This window comes from Pogona vitticeps, chromosome 2 (assembly GCF_051106095.1).
Source record: "Pogona vitticeps strain Pit_001003342236 chromosome 2, PviZW2.1, whole genome shotgun sequence".
In the NCBI taxonomy this organism is placed as follows: domain Eukaryota; kingdom Metazoa; phylum Chordata; class Lepidosauria; order Squamata; family Agamidae; genus Pogona; species Pogona vitticeps.
In genome coordinates this window covers 77,945,872-77,964,170 of record NC_135784.1, presented here as the reverse complement: position 1 = coordinate 77,964,170, position 18,299 = coordinate 77,945,872, and the positions used below count along the sequence as shown (strand labels likewise).

Below are 18,299 nucleotides of genomic sequence, written 5' to 3'. Positions count from 1 at the left end.
CACGGGTGCCCCACCCATCCGTGCACACACCCTGCCCATCCTTGCCTGTGCATGAGTGCGCCCCTCCTACCCACAAGTGCACCCCTATCTGTGCATGCGTGGGATCGCACTCTTCCCACCTGCAAGCACACCCTGCCCACCTGTGCATGCGTACATGCCCCACCCACCCATGTGCATGGGGGTGCGCTTGCATGGACTCCACCCACCCCAACTGGCCCATAGTTTGGAAAAGGTTGGAAACCACTGCTGTAGACCATCCTGATTGCTGCTACTGGTGTCATCAACATTCAGGCTGCCTTTTGCTTTTTTAACCTTGGCATCATTTTTCCTGCTGACAATGCGAGCAAGAGATTGTGCAGCAGTATCAGGCCATTTCCCGCTGTTCTGAATCATGGACACAGAAGCACAACACCCCACATTCATAAAAGAGAGGGTTCTTAATGAATTGAATAAGTACTGTGTTAGACTCCACCAAGCAGTAGAGGTAGCCACAAATAACTCAACAGCAACATACTGCATCAACATGCAAGGAGGCACTTATTCTCTACAATTCTTTCTGTTAAAAGAACAATTTTGGGAATGGTGCATAGCCACACATGCTTTCTCAATTAGCATTCACACAGCAGGAGAGGACAATCAAGTTGCCGATTATTCAAGTCATCAAAAATAACTTGTACTCACAAATGGAAACTATCATGGAAGACTTTTTGCATATTAACTGGTCCTTGGAGTCAGCTTCACGGATGTCTTCACAACACACAACTGAGGCATGGGATTCACTCGGAGATGTGTTCATGTTGGTGTGTACAGAACATTTCCCCTACACATTTCCATCTTCCTCATTTATTCATGAGATGATAGTGAAACTGAAGCAGGAAAGGATGGATGCTGTTCTCGTCACAATATGAAGGCTATGTCGTATCTCTATTATGGATGGTGCAAAGGCATATCAGACTACCACTAGACTCAGACCTCCTGATATCTGAAAGAAGTCAAGTCAGGCATCTAGACTTGAAAACACCATAAATAACGGCTTGGAGATAACACTACAAATTTTCCCTCATCACTGCACAAGGTTTGGCAAGCCTCCAGGAAACAGCCAACATGTAAATCCTATTCTATTAAGTAGCAAAAATCCCAGCCTTTTGCTTCTTCCGTGGTTGTATCCTATAAACAACCTTACAAAGAAATGGTTTTAAAATTTCTGCTTTGTTCAAAAGAAAGAAACAGGCATATTTCCTTAGTCCTTCAAAGTATACTTGGTCGCCTTCATTGCCCACCAAACAGGGGGACTATATAAGTAAACAGAATTTCTTGATCCAGTAGTTAAAAGATTTTGGAAGGTTTTGAACTGACTGTATCCCAAGATGGGGAGTTCACCCCATTCCTGGTCGCTATCCTTAGAACATATTCCATTTACGCTGCCCCCCCCTTTGGATCGAGGGAACAGCAGCTCCCTGACTGCTTCATTTCAAAACAGTCTTTTTAGTAGTGGTAATCACTCTTGCAAGGATGAGTGGATTCTGTGCATTTTGTTATTTTCTTAAGAATTTGTCAAAAGGGTGGGTAAAGGTTATGTTGTATACAGATAAATCTTTCACTCCTAAAGTGGTTTCCAATTTTCATATAAGCTCAAAGAGGTTTTGTTTGCCATCAAGAACCCTGCAAATGTCAACCATTATTGTCTCAAAGATTTGCAAAGCGGGTTGTACTGGCAATTAAGTTATCCTATGAGATGGCACAGCAGCCTCTCCCTCTGCAAGCTGGAGACATGCCCCTATAGGCAACAACAGCATCAGCAGCTTTTCTTAGAGGGCTGCAGCTACCAGACACCTAAGAGCATGAGCCGATGCATCCTACAAGTATGCTGCAATTTCCCCAAATGTGTGGAGTTACAGAGACCATGAAAAGGGGGCCAGTTACTTGCCTGTAACTGTGATTCCTCAGTTGGTCATCTGCGAACTCATACAACCTGCTCTCCCTCTCTCAGGCTGTCATATTATTCTATATATGCGGTGGACAGAGGTGAACCAGCAGATAACCATTAGGGGGTGTGGAGATATAGCCTTAAGGCTACAGAGCTGTGGAATACCTGGATTTCTGCTCAGTAGAAGTGTAAAACCTGTGTGCGAGTTCATCGATGACTCCTTGAAGAACTACAGTTACCGGTAAGTAGCCTGTCCTTCCGTTTGCTTTGCTCATCGAACAGGCAAACATTATTTTGACACTCAAAATAATTTCTGCAAAGCAGCAAACTGGACTAAGCACAGTTACCTCTGCAGGCCTTCTTGCTTTTGTTATGTGAGATTAGAGGAGTTAAATCAGAGTGACAGTGACTTCTAACTTCCTACACTTTAAAAGGTCATAAACCTGGATCCACATTGTTTTCTAGCTAGCTTGTAAAGTAACACGTAGAGTGCTCGCAGCAACTAGGCTGAACAGAGCACTTCCCCATGAAATATCAACCCCTAAGTAAATGCCATTCCCATCGATGAGCAAAAGGTCACAGGGTCAGATTACATTTCTGCCAGGACCTCTGGGCTGTTTTTCATACCATCCTTCCCTGTAAAAGGTGACAACATCCTCCTCTTCTACTACAGTAATAAAACCAAGATCAAAGGTTACCATGCATGTCCTCAATGCATTTGAAGTAAACAGGAGGGTCCTTTCTAAGCCCTTTTGTCATGGATCCATTTTGTCATGTTTGGGCCCAAGAAATTCTCACTATCAAACCATGAGGTAGGGAAACCCACTAATACGTCATGCAGGCAAGCTGCCACTGCTTTACTACAAGTCAAGATACAGGCAGAAAAACATACATAGTACAAACTGGTGGTGAACAGATGTAAATCCTTAAGACATTAACAAATAGTACAACTGCACTATAGAAGCAAATAGGTTGGGACGTATGTGGGTTTAGGCCAGTACTTTTAAAGTCTCATGGCAAAATTCTCAAAAGGAAGAAAAATGCTTATTCAGGAAGTAGAAAACAAGTGAATCCTATGACTGAGATCGTAACTTCCAAAAGCTGAGCCATGGGTAGGATTATTATTAATAATTGTCTGCCACCAAATCAATCCCAAAATATGGAAACGCTCCGTATAAAGTATTCAATGTGTTTTACCAATCCCTCCTTCTGGCAACATTCTGGGACTATATATCTTCACCAAGTGGGAAGGGACCATAACTCAACCAGTGTGCATGCCAGATCTTGATGGTTTCTCTGCTAGGGAGAACAAGGATTCAAACTACTAGATGCAGCTCCACAATCAGGTGCTTCAAACCACTAAATCATACCAGCACTTATGGGATTAATGTTAGAATAATAGTGTATTCCTTTACCTAAAACCTTTTTTCTTTCTCCAACAGGAACATTACATAGGGCTTGGGCTTACAGTCAGAAGTGCTCAGTTACTGCAAAACTAAAGATGAAAAGTCAAAAGCATACATTTTTCTGGAAAACAAATGTGACATTCAATGATATTTTAGATTCTGTGAGAAAATATTTTCAATATATTTAACAGAGGCCATATTAGATATGGGTCAGTGTGAGACAGGAATGAAGATTGCCTTAATATCATTTACCAGGGACTATTGGGGGTGACTGATCAGCCTACAGAACACTTAAACACATAACAACCTGTACAATACATGGTACACAGGAATCCACATTTGATACCCTGGTCCTTTTCTGGTAGTACCATAACAACTATAACTGCATGCCATCACTCAATCAGTCTGACTTACAACAACCATTCTTAGGCCTTTCTAGGTATTTCTAGGTATTACAGTTTTCAGAAATGGTTCACCAGGGCTGCTCCATGATCACTGCAGATGGTGACAGCAGCCACGAAATTAAAAGATGCCTGCTTCTTGGGAGGAAAGCAATGACGAACCTAGACAGCATCTTAAAAAGCAGAGACATCACCTTGCTGACAAAGGTCCGCATAGTCAAAGATATGGTATTTCCAGTACCAATGTATGGAAGTGAGAACTGGACCATAAAGAAGGCTGACCGCTGAAGAATTGATGCTTTTGAATTGTGGTGCTGGAGGAGACTCTTGAGAGTCTCCTGGACTGCAAAGAGAACAAACCTATCCATTCTGAAGGAAATCAACCCTAAGTGCTCACTGGAAGGACATCCTGAAATGGAGGCTCCAATACTTTGGCCATCTCTTTAGAAGACTGCCTGGAAAAGACCCTGATGTTAGGAAAGTGTGAGGGCAAGAGGAGAAGGGGAAGAGAGAGGATGAGATGTTTGGACAGTGTCATCAAAGCTACCAACATGAATTTGACCCAACTCCAGGAGGCAGTGGAAGACAGGAGGGCCTGCCATGCTCTGGTCCATGGGGTCACGAAGAGTCGTACACGACTTAGCGATTAAACAACAACTCTTAACCATTCTAATTGAATAGGTTTTCCTTGTACAGTCTTCTGGCTGTTCTCCTACAGTACTGGATTATTATTTATTTACCTATTTGTCTACTGCATTTTTATACTATCCATCTAGTGGCATACCACTACTCTGGGAGGTTTACACACACATAAATGCACATAAAGCCATGCAACCCCCACCCATCAGACACATCGTTAGAGATATGCACTTTGTACTCGTATTCAGAGGACTTTATAGAACCTTTATTACTTTCATGGATATTCTGGTGCTCTCCTTGTTGCCTTTGTTATATTATTAGCACCAAACTATGTTTACAGGTTTTTAAATTTATTTTCTCTGTGTTATTGGCATGGAAATCATTAAAAAGGTAAGTAAAAGCACACATTTTTTATTATCCCAAATGAAATATGCCATTTTTTAAAGCAGTAAGGTGCTAATGCCACCTTGAGACTTTCCAGAGGCTGGTGCTATGGTTATAGCTGGCCTAATTAAATAGAATGCAGTATCCATCATGGGTCTAATTTTAACCTTCTATGATGCCCTTGATGTGTGGATGGGGGCACTTGCCAGTTTATGCAGCCCGGAGCTGCCTACAATTTGAGGCTCTTCTTTCATAGTAAAAGAATATGTGGTGCATCACTCTCTTCCCCTGGCTCTGATTAAAATGGTGTGAATGTCCATAACATTTGTGCCGGTCAAGCCTGTCATCAAAAGGTGTCGCCCACTTTGGAACATAGTGAAGAACGTGTACGAGTCATTGTTGTTCAAAAAATCTTCCACACTGAAACCTTCTTGTTCAGCCTCGTCCACCAGGTCTTGGCTGCAGCAGGCCCCAGCAGCCTCTGTTGGCCCGTCCTGCCCATCGGTTCCACCACTCAGGAAAACAACTTCATATTTCTCAAGGAATTGGCCCTCGGCAGTGGATTTAGCTCTGTGCAGCTCCAAGGCCACTCGCAAAGCCAGTTCCTGGTTCCTCCCACCCTTCCCATGTCCTTCAAGCTGCACAGTAGTTTCCCCACCCGCCAAAAGACAAATGGGTTTTCCCACTTGGGAGTCGCACAAAGGGCCTCTAAAGTGGAAGCCGGGGATTGCCAGCTTTGCCACAAGGCTTGAGAGCATTCCTTCCACCTTGCCCTTTAAAGGGTCATTCTCAGCAGTTCTCGCAGTGCTCAAGCAAGCCAGCTGAATCAACAGGCTGTAAAGTCTGGCAACTGTGCCGACTTCCCCGCACACTGCATCACTCAGGAGCACACAGAAGTAACCCATATTCTCTGCCTGGTGTTTGGCTTCCTCTAAAGCTAATCTGTTTGAACCAATGACAACATTACGGACATGGGAAAAGTCTTTCAGGGTGACCTGCCCGACGGGTGAGCCAGAAAGCACTGTCCGCACAGACTTGGGCATGTCATTCAGCAGATCGTATTTGGCTAGGATCTGAAAACAGTCCTGGATGCTGTGAGAGCTGGGGACCGTGGGGCCACTTGCGATGATGTCCAAAGGGTCCCCAATGACATCAGAGAGGATGAGGCTCAGCACCTAGAAGCCAAAAAGTTAGGAGGTAAATCTACTTCATGCCACACAAGAGATCCTTCTTGTTTGGCTGTGCCTGCCTTGGATTTGGGGTTTCCCTACAACAGAGGGGAAGATCATCCTCACACGTTAATCGTGTGGTGACTCTCAATAGCAAGTGTTGCCCTTGCATGGGTGAAAAAAAACTGACAGAGGTCAAACAGCACAGCCATTACTTCCGTAGCCTCTCCCCTCACACCACCTCAGAGGCGACAGCTGTCAGTGGAGGCACTTCATGCTCCACTGCAGAGGCAGGAATCCTCATTAATCTTGCTAACATATAAACCCAGTTAAATTCAGTTGGGCTTACTTACTGGAAAGTACATTTTGGGTAAGGCTCTGCAACATTTAATAGACAAACAGGCCCTCCAAAAACTGCAGGTGGTCATCATAACCCCCAGGTAGTTTTATGTCACTCTTTAACCCCATTTTGTAGAAAATGGGTGGGAGTAGACTTGTGATATAGGTTGTTGTGTGACATCTTCACCTGCATTGTGGTGAATAATTTCCACAAATTTCAGCTACTAATAGAGATTTTCCCATACAAACAATATCCCCTCCCCAAAACATTATTTTTTACCACTGGGTATTTTTCTTCATCCTAGCTGATGTAATGCATTTGGACAAAAAGCGTTCTATGCCATTTTTGGTGCACAGTGATACGGAAAAGCTGAAATGGTCTGCTCTGCTTATAAGGAGGGGAATCAAAGTTTCTTCAGTGATGGAAAAGGGGTCTGGAATGGAATTCATTGGGGGCATGAAATATTCATCAGTAGAAGGCGGCTTTGCTTTGCTTTGTTCTTTTCTACTTTGTCCTTTCTGGATCTGAGTTTTGGAGCCGAACTTGATTTTGCACTCCCACATGCTCTTTAGGGCATGGGCCATTTTTATACCTCACAAGACAATTAAATTCTCACTAGGGTCAGAATATATCTCACATTTCACACAGTACAGATTTGCTTTTCCTAGTTCATAAAGAAGTTTTAAACAGGTGAACAGTAAAGAAAGCTAACAGGAAAAAACTGATTCATCTGAAATGTGATGCTGGATAAGAGTTTTGCAGATACCCTGGACTATCAGAAAGACAAACAAGTGAGTCATAGATCAAATCAAGCCTGAACTAGCTCTGGAGGCAAAAATGTTGAAACTGAGGCTGTCCTGCTTTGGGCACATAATGACAGCATTCTCTGGAAAAGACAATAACGCTGGGAAAGGTGGGAGACAGCAGGAGAGGAGGAAGCCAAATATGAGATAGATGGACTCTCTAAAGTAGTAATAATAACCTTTGAACTGCACAGCTGTAAGGGACCATATGGATCATCGAGTCCAGCCTCTATCTAGGAGGCACAGTGGAGAATCAAACTCCCAACCTCTGGCTCCATAGCCAGATGCCCACACCACTGAGGTAAGGCACAAGCTTGAGTTTACAAAAGCTGAGCAGGGCTGTTGAGAACAGGACATTTTGGAGGTTGCTCATTTGTAGGGTCACCATAAGCGGGAAGTGAATTGATGGCAGATAACAAATTCCTCATTTTCTTGAAGTGGAGGACATGCTGGTCCCAGAGAGATATCTTGTGCAACACATGGGCATGGTTCAAAAATGGAAGGATGCTAAAATTATTTCCCCTTGTTTACAAATAAAATCACTTTGTTAATGCATTGATAAAATAAAATTGAAACTACAACATAAACTAAGACATTTTAATAAGAAATCTGAATTGCTTATTTGTGTTATTTAGTATTGTGCAATAGATTATGTATGTCTGAAATAACTTTTTGAACCCAAAAGGCCAGCAGGAGGTCTTTGTTCTATGAAAAGATTCTCAATCAGAGTTCTAAGCACACCTGGCTCTAAGTACAAGGAGACAACAAGATCATTCATCTCCCTTTTTCTTCCTTGCCTCCTGCAAAATGGAAGTGAATTACATAGACATGACTGCATAAATACTGTGCACCTGCCGCAAAAAAACAACCAAAAAACCCCCACAACTCTCTGTATCATTGCTGTATACAAGAAACAATCGTGTTTGCCATACAAAATGAGGGTCCATCTTCAATCCAATTACCCTGACAAAAATGACTTCTGGCCTTCAGATTGCTGAGAAACAGCTGTTTCCTCAATCTATTATAATTTATAAGATTAAAAAAAAGCATTCAGATAAACAAAAAAGAAAAAACATTCTTAAAATAAAGCAATGCCTGGTTTGTGTAAAACTTGCATTGGGCAGCTCTCTATATTTTTTACTCAGTTTGCATAACTCATTATTTTGAACAAACCAGGATTTTTTTTTAACCAGATGCTTTGGGATTTTTAATGCAGGATTTAAGCTCCCTAAAGCATTCTGCCCAGTTAACAGACAGGATTCTCTTGCTATTCGTTTTTGAAAAGGCCACCTCTGAGCCTTCGTGCTTACACAAAGGCAGCAGCCGGGGGGGGGGGGGCGCAGGGAGTATGCAAGAATGTGTGGCAAAATTTTCAAAATTAAAGGAGACACATGAAAGCCAACTGACAAAGAGGCACATTTCTATGCCTTGCATGGCTCCCTAGCAGTCATCTGGTCTCCCATTTCCCTATTACATTCCTCCCCTCCTTGTCCTCTTACATTCTCTTTCCTGCAAAGAAACAAAGACAGCCCCGTTTTTACAAGGATATGTCATCAGAATAATACTTGTAGCACAGTCTATTCTGAGCATGTAGTCAGGGATTTGTTGTCACATGCTATACACACATCTCTCAATGTTTCAGGAGGGCTAAGTAGATGCTGGTCATCATCCAGAGCAATTGACAATAAGCTGCCCCTCTCCATTCTTTGCTACTAATTACTTACAATATAGATGGGCAACATTTGGGGTATGGGGACCCATGTTAGGTTCCACAGAAGCCTTCAGGGACAGTGCCATTGGGTGATGCCCCACAGAAGAGGGTGGAGTACAGGCATACATGCCCCATAAATCCACACTTCAAGCTCTTCCTCTCCCCACCCATCCTGTACACAGTTGCTGCAGGGGAACGACTTTGTGCCTTCTGCTGTACCAGGTGTGACAAACCCAGACCTACTGGGATCTATCACACAGTTACTAAGCTGCCACCAACCATTCCCTATAATAAGTCACACAGACCAGGGATGGATTTTTAAACAACAAAAGAATAAGGTTTATTTTAAATACAAACAGGGTAAATAAAACAATCAGGTGAATAAAATAAAGTAACGTGGCTTATTCTCACACACACAAGCATACAGTTTGGTTCACCTAGAACCTTTAACTTAAAGCACAGACCCTGAACCCATCAGTTCTGGCTAACCCACAGACACCTGAACTTATCAGGTTGGTACTCTGACACACAGTAGTACCCTGTCAGACACCCAGACTCCCACAACAGCTTCTTCTTCCCCAGCTGCTGCTTCGTCCCAACCCAGTGTCTCACAGTCTGTCTCAGCATCTCCTCTTCACCACACAGGCATCACATATTTATACAGTACAGCCCCTCCTCCTGATGTCCCGCCTTCCACTCCCCATAGGATGGAACTTTCCCTCCAAACCCATGACAGACAGGTAACATCAGTGCTGTTATGTAACACCTCCCCTCTTTAAAAGTTGTTTTGTAGGGGGAAAGCTAACGTGCTTTTCACCAAAAAACAACCTGCATAAAATACACAACAACATTTATACATACCATATAATACTTACATATACTTACACTCCAAGTTAACCATAGCAAATATGCATTTAAACATTTTACCATATACATTACATTAATTTACCTTTATTCATACAAACCCAAATTCAAAACACAGGTACATTTTAACTTTTTGTTCACCATTATATACATATAGTCCATGTTCTTTCGCCGTCTTCAGTCTTCAGGTCTTCTTGATAAGGCGTCAGCAACACAGTTCACTGACCCTCTGACCACCTTCACTTCAAAGTCATAGTCCTGTAAGTTCAAAGCCCACCTCATAAGTTTGCTATTGTGGCTTTTCATTGTCTTTAACCATTGCAATGGTGAATGGTCAGTACACAGAATAAAATGTCTTCCCCAGATGTAAGGCTTGGCCTTCTGGATCGCGTAGACTATGGCCAAACACTCCTTCTCCACGGTTGCCAAATGTCTCTCACCTTTTTGAAGTTTCCTACTCAGGTAGGACACTGGATGCTGGTCACCATTCTCATCCTCCTGGCACAGAACTGCTCCTACCCCGCTGTTAGACGCATCGGTGTAGATGATGAACTCCCGGTCGAAGTCTGGAGCACGCAGGACTGGATAGTTGATTAACGCCTCCTTCAACCTCTGGAACGCCGCCTCACAGTCGCTGGTCCACGGGATGCGGTCATCAGCCTTCTTCCTCGTCAGATCGGTCAGCGGAGCCGCAATCTCGCTAAACCTCGGGATGAACTTTCTGTAGTAGCCCACCAACCCAAGAAATGATTTGACTTTTTTCTTGGTGTTGGGTCTGGGCCAATCACGAACTGCTTCTATTTTGGCCTCCAGGGGTTTTATCATTCCTCCCCCTACCATGTGACCCAAGTATTTTATTTCTGGGCTACCCAGCTGACACTTGCTGGCCTTTACCGTTAGCCCTGCTGCACTTAACCTCTGCAGCACTAACTCCAGGTGTATCAGGTGATCTTCCCAGGTATTACTGAAGATCCCTATGTCGTCAATGTAGGCCACTGTAAAGTCACTGAGCCCTGCCAAGGTCTGGTCCATCAGCCTTTGGAATGTGGCTGGTGCATTTCTGAGACCAAAGCTCAGGACTCGAAACTCATAGAGACCAAAAGGGCTGCAAAAGGCAGTCTTTTCTTGATCCCTGGGATCAATTCTTAATTGCCAATATCCCTTTACCAGGTCCAATGATGAGATGAACCGACAACCCCCTATGGTTTCAATCAGGTTGTCTAGCCTGGGCATTGGGTAGGCATCAGGAGTGGTTACACGGTTTAATTTCCTGTAATCAACACAAAACCTAATGCTCCCATCAGGCTTGTCCACAAGGACTATCGGAGAGGACCAAGGACTAGAAGAGGGGACGATTATGTTCTCCCTAAGCATCTCGTCCAGCTCCTTCCGCACCTTGTCCCTATAGGGTCCCGTTACTCGGTATGGGGATACTGCCTGCGGGGGTGCATCTCCTGTGTGGATCCGATGCATCACTCCCTTCACTATCCCCGGCTTGTTGGAAAACACCTGTTGATATTTACTAAGCAGCATTTTTAGTTCTTGCTGCTGGTCTTGGGTGAGTGCAGGACTGATCTTTACCTCCTCTGGGTTGTATTTTACTTCCCCTCTACCCTCCCAGAAGGGTAATTCAGCTTCCTCACTCTCAGCTGCTTTTATCGCGAATAAAACTCTCTGTTCCCCTCTGTAGTAGGGTTTTAGGGCATTCACATGAACCACCCTCCTTGCTTGGTTCTCCTCCTGCTCTATTAGGTAGTTCAGGTCTGACATCTTGGAAATGACCCTATATGGTCCTGCCCATTTGAGCTGCAGTTTATTCTCTCTGCAGGGCCTAAGCCAAAGCACTTCCTCCCCTGGGTCAAAGTGCCTCTCTCTAGCTTTGTGGTCATACCATGTTTTCTGTCTGACCTTCTGAGCTTGCAGGTTTTCTGCTGCCAGCTCTAGATTTCTCCTTAGGTCATTCATCAAGGTGTCTATGTATGTTACAACGTCTTGTGGGTCATCCTGGGTGATCTGCTCCCAATTTTGTTTGATCAAATCAAGGGGCTCTTTCACCCCTAAGTGTGCAGCAAACATGTCAGAGTGACCCCTTTGTAAGATCATGGGGCGATACTTTTCAGGTACCACCAGCTGACTTCTGATCCCATCTCCCCCTTTTGAGATATTCCTCAGGGTTTCTCTATATAAAATCCCCTTTTTCTCCAGAAATCTCACTGGGGTTTCAGGTGTTAGCTGGGCATCAGTCACCTGTTCAAAACACTTTTGGAGAGTGGCGTCTGCCTTTTGCTCCTGTCCAAATCTGCTGTCTGTGGTTAAGGTTTCCACCACAGCTTCTGAACTCCCCTCTGCTTCCGTCTCTGGCTCATCAGTACCCCCCTGAACTGTCCCTGTGGTGGCTTGTGAGCGTGTAATCACTAGCACCCGTTTCACATGTTCAGCCAGGTCATTTCCCACGAGCACGGCTGCTGGCAGAGTCGATGAAATCGCTAGCCGCCAAGCTCCCCTCCAGCCTTGAAAGTTGACAGGTACCTCTGCTACTGGCAGAGAGATTACCTGCCCCTCAATCCCTGCCACCTTCATGCTCTCATTTGGGATTATAAACTCCCTAGGGATGATATCTGGATGGCACAGGGTTACCTGGGAACACGTGTCCCGCAGCCCCCTATACTGACGGTCAAGTATTCCTACGTCCACCCCTGCTGTCTCAAACAACTGAGAATCTGTTTTTATCAGCAAGCAGCGCTTTACCTCTATAAGAGGACCATTTTCCTCAGCCTGATCAGCATAGGTGGCTGTTCCAGACTGAGTAGCCATGGCAACAGGCTCCCTCTGTGACACTGAGCTTTGCTCTTTCTGGACACAGAACACAGCTTTTGGCTTGGTCCCACTAGAATTCTGAGGCACCATTCCTTTTAGCTGCTTTAATTTCTCACACTCTGAGATTAGATGACCCTTTCCCTGACAGAAATAACATTTTCTAGTGTATTTGGATTCTCTCTCCTCTTGTTTCGGTTTTCCCTCCAAATTCTGAGGGCTTGGTTTCATGCCTGAGGGCTTCCCTTCACCATGGGCCCCTCCCCCTTGCTGGCTTTTCCCTGGTCCCTGAGAGTACTTGCTGTAGGTTTCTTTGGGTTTACCTACAGATTTCCCCTCACCCAAGGGCTTTCTTATTTGGGAGATAAAATCCGCGATTTCTGCGGCTGCTGCCACAGATTTCGGTTTCCTTTCCCTCACCTGGAATTTCAATTCCCCATGCAGAACTGAATAGAACTGTTCCAGGGCTATCAAGTCTTTAAGCTGTTCATAGGTCTCTGTCCCCTCCTGCGATAGCCATTTCTCAAGCAGCCTCACCAATTGGGCCCCCACTTGGGTAAAAGTCTGTTCTGGCTTTTTGGTGAGGGACCTGAACCTTTGTCTCAGCTGCTCTGCATTTATCCCATGTCTTGCAAACACCAGTTTTTTAAACTCTGCGAAATCTTTCATCCGTTCCTCAGGCATCTCGGCATAAACCTCAGCCAGGCTACCACTGATTAAAGACCGCATGATGGTCATTTTCTCAGTTTCCCTCACTGAGAAGTCCACAAACGCTCTTTCCACTAAGGAAAAGAACACCTCAGGACAATCTCCCTTGTGGTACACAGGGAATTTCTTCAGGTCAGCCTTAGACAGTTGGCCTCCCTCAGAATCCCTATTATTATTATTGTTCTGGTTCATCATTTCCAGTTTTCTTAATTCAAACGCCATTCTTTCTTTTTCCAGAGCAATTCTCTCTCTCTCCCTCTCCATTTCCATTCTTTCTCTCTCTCTCTCTAATTCAAATTGCCGCTGTTTCTCTCTTTCCCTTTCCTCCATTTCCCTCACCCTCAGTTCATGCTGTTGGGCTATGAGTATTTTTCTGAGCTCTGGGTTCTGTTCTCCTGTGCTATCACCTTGCACTGAGCCAAATTCATCCTCAGAACCTTGGTCAATCTGGGGGTCTTTCACGTCACCCATTTCGGCCATCTGGCTTCGAGTCAAGGGCATAATCCCCCCTCAGAACAGGCTGCTTTAAAAAGTCAAGCCTCAAAATAAAACGACCACTTTTTTCCTCTTTGCCTCAGAACCAGCTCTCCCTAGAGATTGCTGCTGTTCTTCAGCACTAAAGTTGCAACAGTATCGAGTCAGAGCCTACCCCCCTCTGCTGGGCCTCTCAGCTGGCAAGCTAGCTCGCTGTTGCTACGCAGTTTTGCCTCAGCGTTTTCCCGCCAAAACTAGGCTGCCTCAGAGCACCTTAATCTAAGTCTCCCCAGTTGGCACGTTCTTCTACTAGCGCACCTCCCCGTGAGGTACACCTAGAAGATTACCTACGCGCCTCAGACTGTCCCTGACTAGACCCCCCTTGCTCTGGGCACACTTGCCAAGGCTTTGCTGGACCGCTGGACAACTGGACCAGTCGTATCCCACACGCTGGACACCAATCAATGTGACAAACCCAGACCTACTGGGATCTATCACACAGTTACTAAGCTGCCACCAACCATTCCCTATAATAAGTCACACAGACCAGGGATGGATTTTTAAACAACAAAAGAATAAGGTTTATTTTAAATACAAACAGGGTAAATAAAACAATCAGGTGAATAAAATAAAGTAACGTGGCTTATTCTCACACACACAAGCATACAGTTTGGTTCACCTAGAACCTTTAACTTAAAGCACAGACCCTGAACCCATCAGTTCTGGCTAACCCACAGACACCTGAACTTATCAGGTTGGTACTCTGACACACAGTAGTACCCTGTCAGACACCCAGACTCCCACAACAGCTTCTTCTTCCCCAGCTGCTGCTTCGTCCCAACCCAGTGTCTCACAGTCTGTCTCAGCATCTCCTCTTCACCACACAGGCATCACATATTTATACAGTACAGCCCCTCCTCCTGATGTCCCGCCTTCCACTCCCCATAGGATGGAACTTTCCCTCCAAACCCATGACAGACAGGTAACATCAGTGCTGTTATGTAACACCAGGGACCAGGAAAACAATTGTTTCTAATCAGGACCGGGGGCAAGGAGAGACACCATTTCTCTCTCCCTTGCCCCACCAGTCGAGTGGCCATTTCTGGAAAGAGGAAAAGTGGGGGTGGTCCCATCATGTGCTCCGTTTCTCTGCAGAAGAACACCCGGTCAGAAGAAGGGAACTGGACGTTTCACTACTGACTTAACCAGTGAAGCATGTGTGACTATCATCTCCTACCTTTCATCAGTTTGGCTTTGCTGGGAACAGGAGGGATGTAGAAGAAGTTGTGGTAACAGCAGTCGAGGGGGACAATTCTGTGGGCCACATGAAGTCTGCAAGTTGCGTCCCCCCTCCCCGCCCAGCCAACTTACATCATCTTCAGGAACACAGAAACAGATCTGACTGCCTTCACAGCATTGTTGAGTAAATCAGGCAATCTGTACCCACCTGTGCAGGATAGGCAGACTGTGCCAGCCCTCCACCTTTTAGCAAGGAGAGAGCCTTTCGAGTGGTGTTGAGCTCTTGAATGGTAGCTCCTTTCGAGGCAAGGTGCTTGGTGACCATTCCCTTCTCTTCCAGGGTGACGGGAGGGATGGGAGCAGGTAAGAGGGCTGAACCCCCACCTGGAATGCAAGGGAAAGTAACAATGAGTACATTTTTTTAAATGCAGGATTCCTTCAGTAATCCAAATGATACACTCATACAGGCAAAACACCAAAAGGAAACATTCTGAAACCTTTGAAATGAAAGAGCCTTATGCGCCTTACACAATGCAAATGCAAGAGTAGGCAATACCTTTACAGACCACTAATGCAATCCCTAATCTGAAACCTGCCTCCCCCCGCCCCTCCTCCTCCTCCTCTTGCATTGGTAGCAGATTTTGTCATTTTTTTTTCAGCACCAATTTACTGAAATGACAACTGGGAACCCAATGGTGATGACGGAGAGTCATATGCAAGCTCATCCTGAATGCATTAATTTTTCCTTTCATTGGTGCTTTAATGACAGTGTCTCCGTAGAGTCCAGGGCCCACAACACAGGAACACCAGCAACTAGTATCAGAAGAGGGGAAACTGGGAAAAGCTCCTTGCTCAGTGCTCTGGAGGATGGTCGGCTGTTAAAGAAGTTTTAGGATGTGAGATAATCTAAATAAAGGGAGCAATGTCCATAATAAATAATTATTTACTAATATCTGCAAAAAAAAAAAAAGGATACAGAGAGACGTGTGTGCACCCAGGAAAAAAAGGCGAAGTGAAACAAAATTATTGCTTTCAGGGATAAGCAACAGACACAGAAGCTGGAAATGAAAGGAGGAACAAAAAGGAGAGAGGGATACTAATCCTAGTATAACAAAGGAAGAAATGATAGAAGCAAAAGATCAAAAAGCTGAGGGCGGGGAGGTGATGATACTTGTAACTGAAACACTTTTTGTTATGCATCAGACAAAGAGGAACCTCCAGATAAAAGCAGGACAGCAGGTAATTAACATTTATAGCAGAACCAGAGAAAAGCAGACCCTGCCAGGACCATGTGAAAAATATCTTTAATGCTGTTTGTGGGATTATTATGTGCTTAACCCACTTTTTACCTGGAGACTGTAAATGCACTGCTAAACAATGGGACCACTGTCTACTGCTAGTCAGCTGTGACAGCGTAAAGCAGGGATCTGAGGAACAGGAGAGATGAGATGTGGGATCCTCACAAGGATCTACACTCTAGCAGAGCCATAACCGGCAATTTTGGTGCCTGAGGCTTTGTTGCCCCATTGATTAAGCCTGAGAGTGGTATATGCGCAGAGAGATCAGAGCAATGCAGAGGAATGCCTGGATCTGACGGTGTGATGACCAGACGGATGCCACCTTGAGCCTGTCCTGTGCCTTATGTTTCCTTATCGTGAAGAGGAACAGCTGGAAGCGATGTACAGTATGTGCCTGGGGTGGGTACCTTCTGCCCTTCCAGCAGCAGATACCAGCGGGCGGTACCAGAATTTTTCTCTCTGGGGTAAAACCCCAGTTGCCTTGCCCTAGTTACAGTTCTGCACTGTAGATACAATAGAATTTGGAAGGAATAAGTGCCCTGGTATGTTTTCCCAGGGGAGCAGCAGGCAGCCTCAAAAAGAAGCAGATATCTTTTTAGAGATTAATAGAAAGCTACAAAAGTAGAATGACTGAACACAGTTTCCGCATCTGTGCTTTATTTTTGGGGTTGATAAAATGCTGTTTCAGAAGGACAAACTCAAGGAAAGAACTTTACTTTCCTAAACGCAGATGGCAAACGTACTTGAGGAAATCACCGCTGACAAATACACTTTTCACCTGCATGGTGAGAGTCTGTCTATCATACCTTGTGGAGCATCGAGCCACATCGGTCTCCTCTACCGTCCCCTTCAACCTCTAGTCCTACAGACTTAATACAGGCAAAGGGCCGACACCTTCAGAGGGCTCTGCAGAGCTAGCTGCTACTGGGTCCCTACATCAGATGGCCAAGAGCAGGGAAGACCCAGCTCCAAAATCTCATCTGTCACTGGTGACCTGAAATTAGCCACTGCCTCACCATCTCATTTGCCTCAAAAATGTTGTTGAGAGGGAGGAAGGCCATTCATGCTACCCCGAACTTTCTGAAGAACAAACATTTATTAAAACATGTTAATTGGTCAACAGTCGAACCAGTGAATTATCATTTTGTTCTAGGTGACATTAGGTTTTATTTGGCATATAAGCCTTTGTGGACTACAACTGACTTCAGCAGATATATGCTGTGGATTGACACCTAGACACTGATTTTTCTCTGCCGTCCATGCATTGTTCTGCTTATCGACACTGGATTGTACCTGGTGCTGAAAAGATTCTTTAAAAACATGAATCACCAATCTAGTACCTCTCATATTTTCATCATATTTCAGATCCTCCTTGGATCGCTTATGTATGAATGACTCTTTCTGGGGCTTCACTCCATGAACTGGAATGTAGCCACCTGTAGTCTGTAAAAGCTGATGTAGCACATAAAATTTGCTAAAAATCTTTAAGATGCCACAAGTGTCTTCTCTGGACATCACCAAAAAAACAAACAAAAATCAAACAAAAAAACCCCAGGCAAACTGTTAAAAGCTGACCTGTTCATGATACTTTAATGGTCCAATAAGGAAATGGCCTACCCGGGTTTTTAGATTTTACACATAGCTGTGCTTCTTTCTTGTTCTACAAGGCACATTCTTGTTTTTGCTGCACCATACCTAAGAACTGCTCTTCTTGTTAAGACCGGAAACAAGGCTGTTAAGTATAAGACACTGGGGGTCTTACTAGAATTTGAAGTCTACCATGTGGCCGGCAGCATCCATATCACACCACACACAAAGTGTTCACTCAAGGCTGCAAGGCTAGGCAGCAACCCCCTTAGTAAGAGCCAAGTGGGTGCTACTGCTTGCCTTCAGCATCAGCGCCTCCCACCATTCCCTTTGAATTATGAGCTCAGATGTCAAGGAGTCCGGAGACTATAGGAGGTGTGGCAGCACACAGCATTAAAGAGCCAAGTGTGAAATTTACAGTTTGCCAGTATTTGCAACCAAGACAGAAGAATGTGGAGCAGTGATAGTGTTGGATTGAAGAAAAATCTGCAGAAAATAAAGGAAACACCATGATCTTTAAGGGCAGCAGTGATAG

The 18,299-nt window shown here is 44.7% G+C and overlaps 1 protein-coding gene across 3 annotated transcripts in view; it reads right to left on the bottom strand.

The window, feature by feature from the left end:
- Positions 1-2,756: 2,756 nt before the first annotated feature.
- The window catches only part of GLYCTK (glycerate kinase), a 38,699-nt gene continuing 23,156 nt past the window's right edge, over positions 2,757-18,299 (bottom strand). For all 3 annotated transcript variants that reach the window (XM_020803867.3, XM_072989777.2, XM_078385462.1), the window contains exons 4-5: positions 15,088-15,263; positions 2,757-5,932 (exon numbers count right to left, since the gene is read on the bottom strand). In XM_020803867.3, coding sequence (XP_020659526.3) covers positions 5,033-5,932; positions 15,088-15,263 — 1,076 coding nt within the window. In that variant the 3' untranslated portion in view covers positions 2,757-5,032. The remainder of the gene's footprint in view (positions 5,933-15,087; positions 15,264-18,299) is intronic.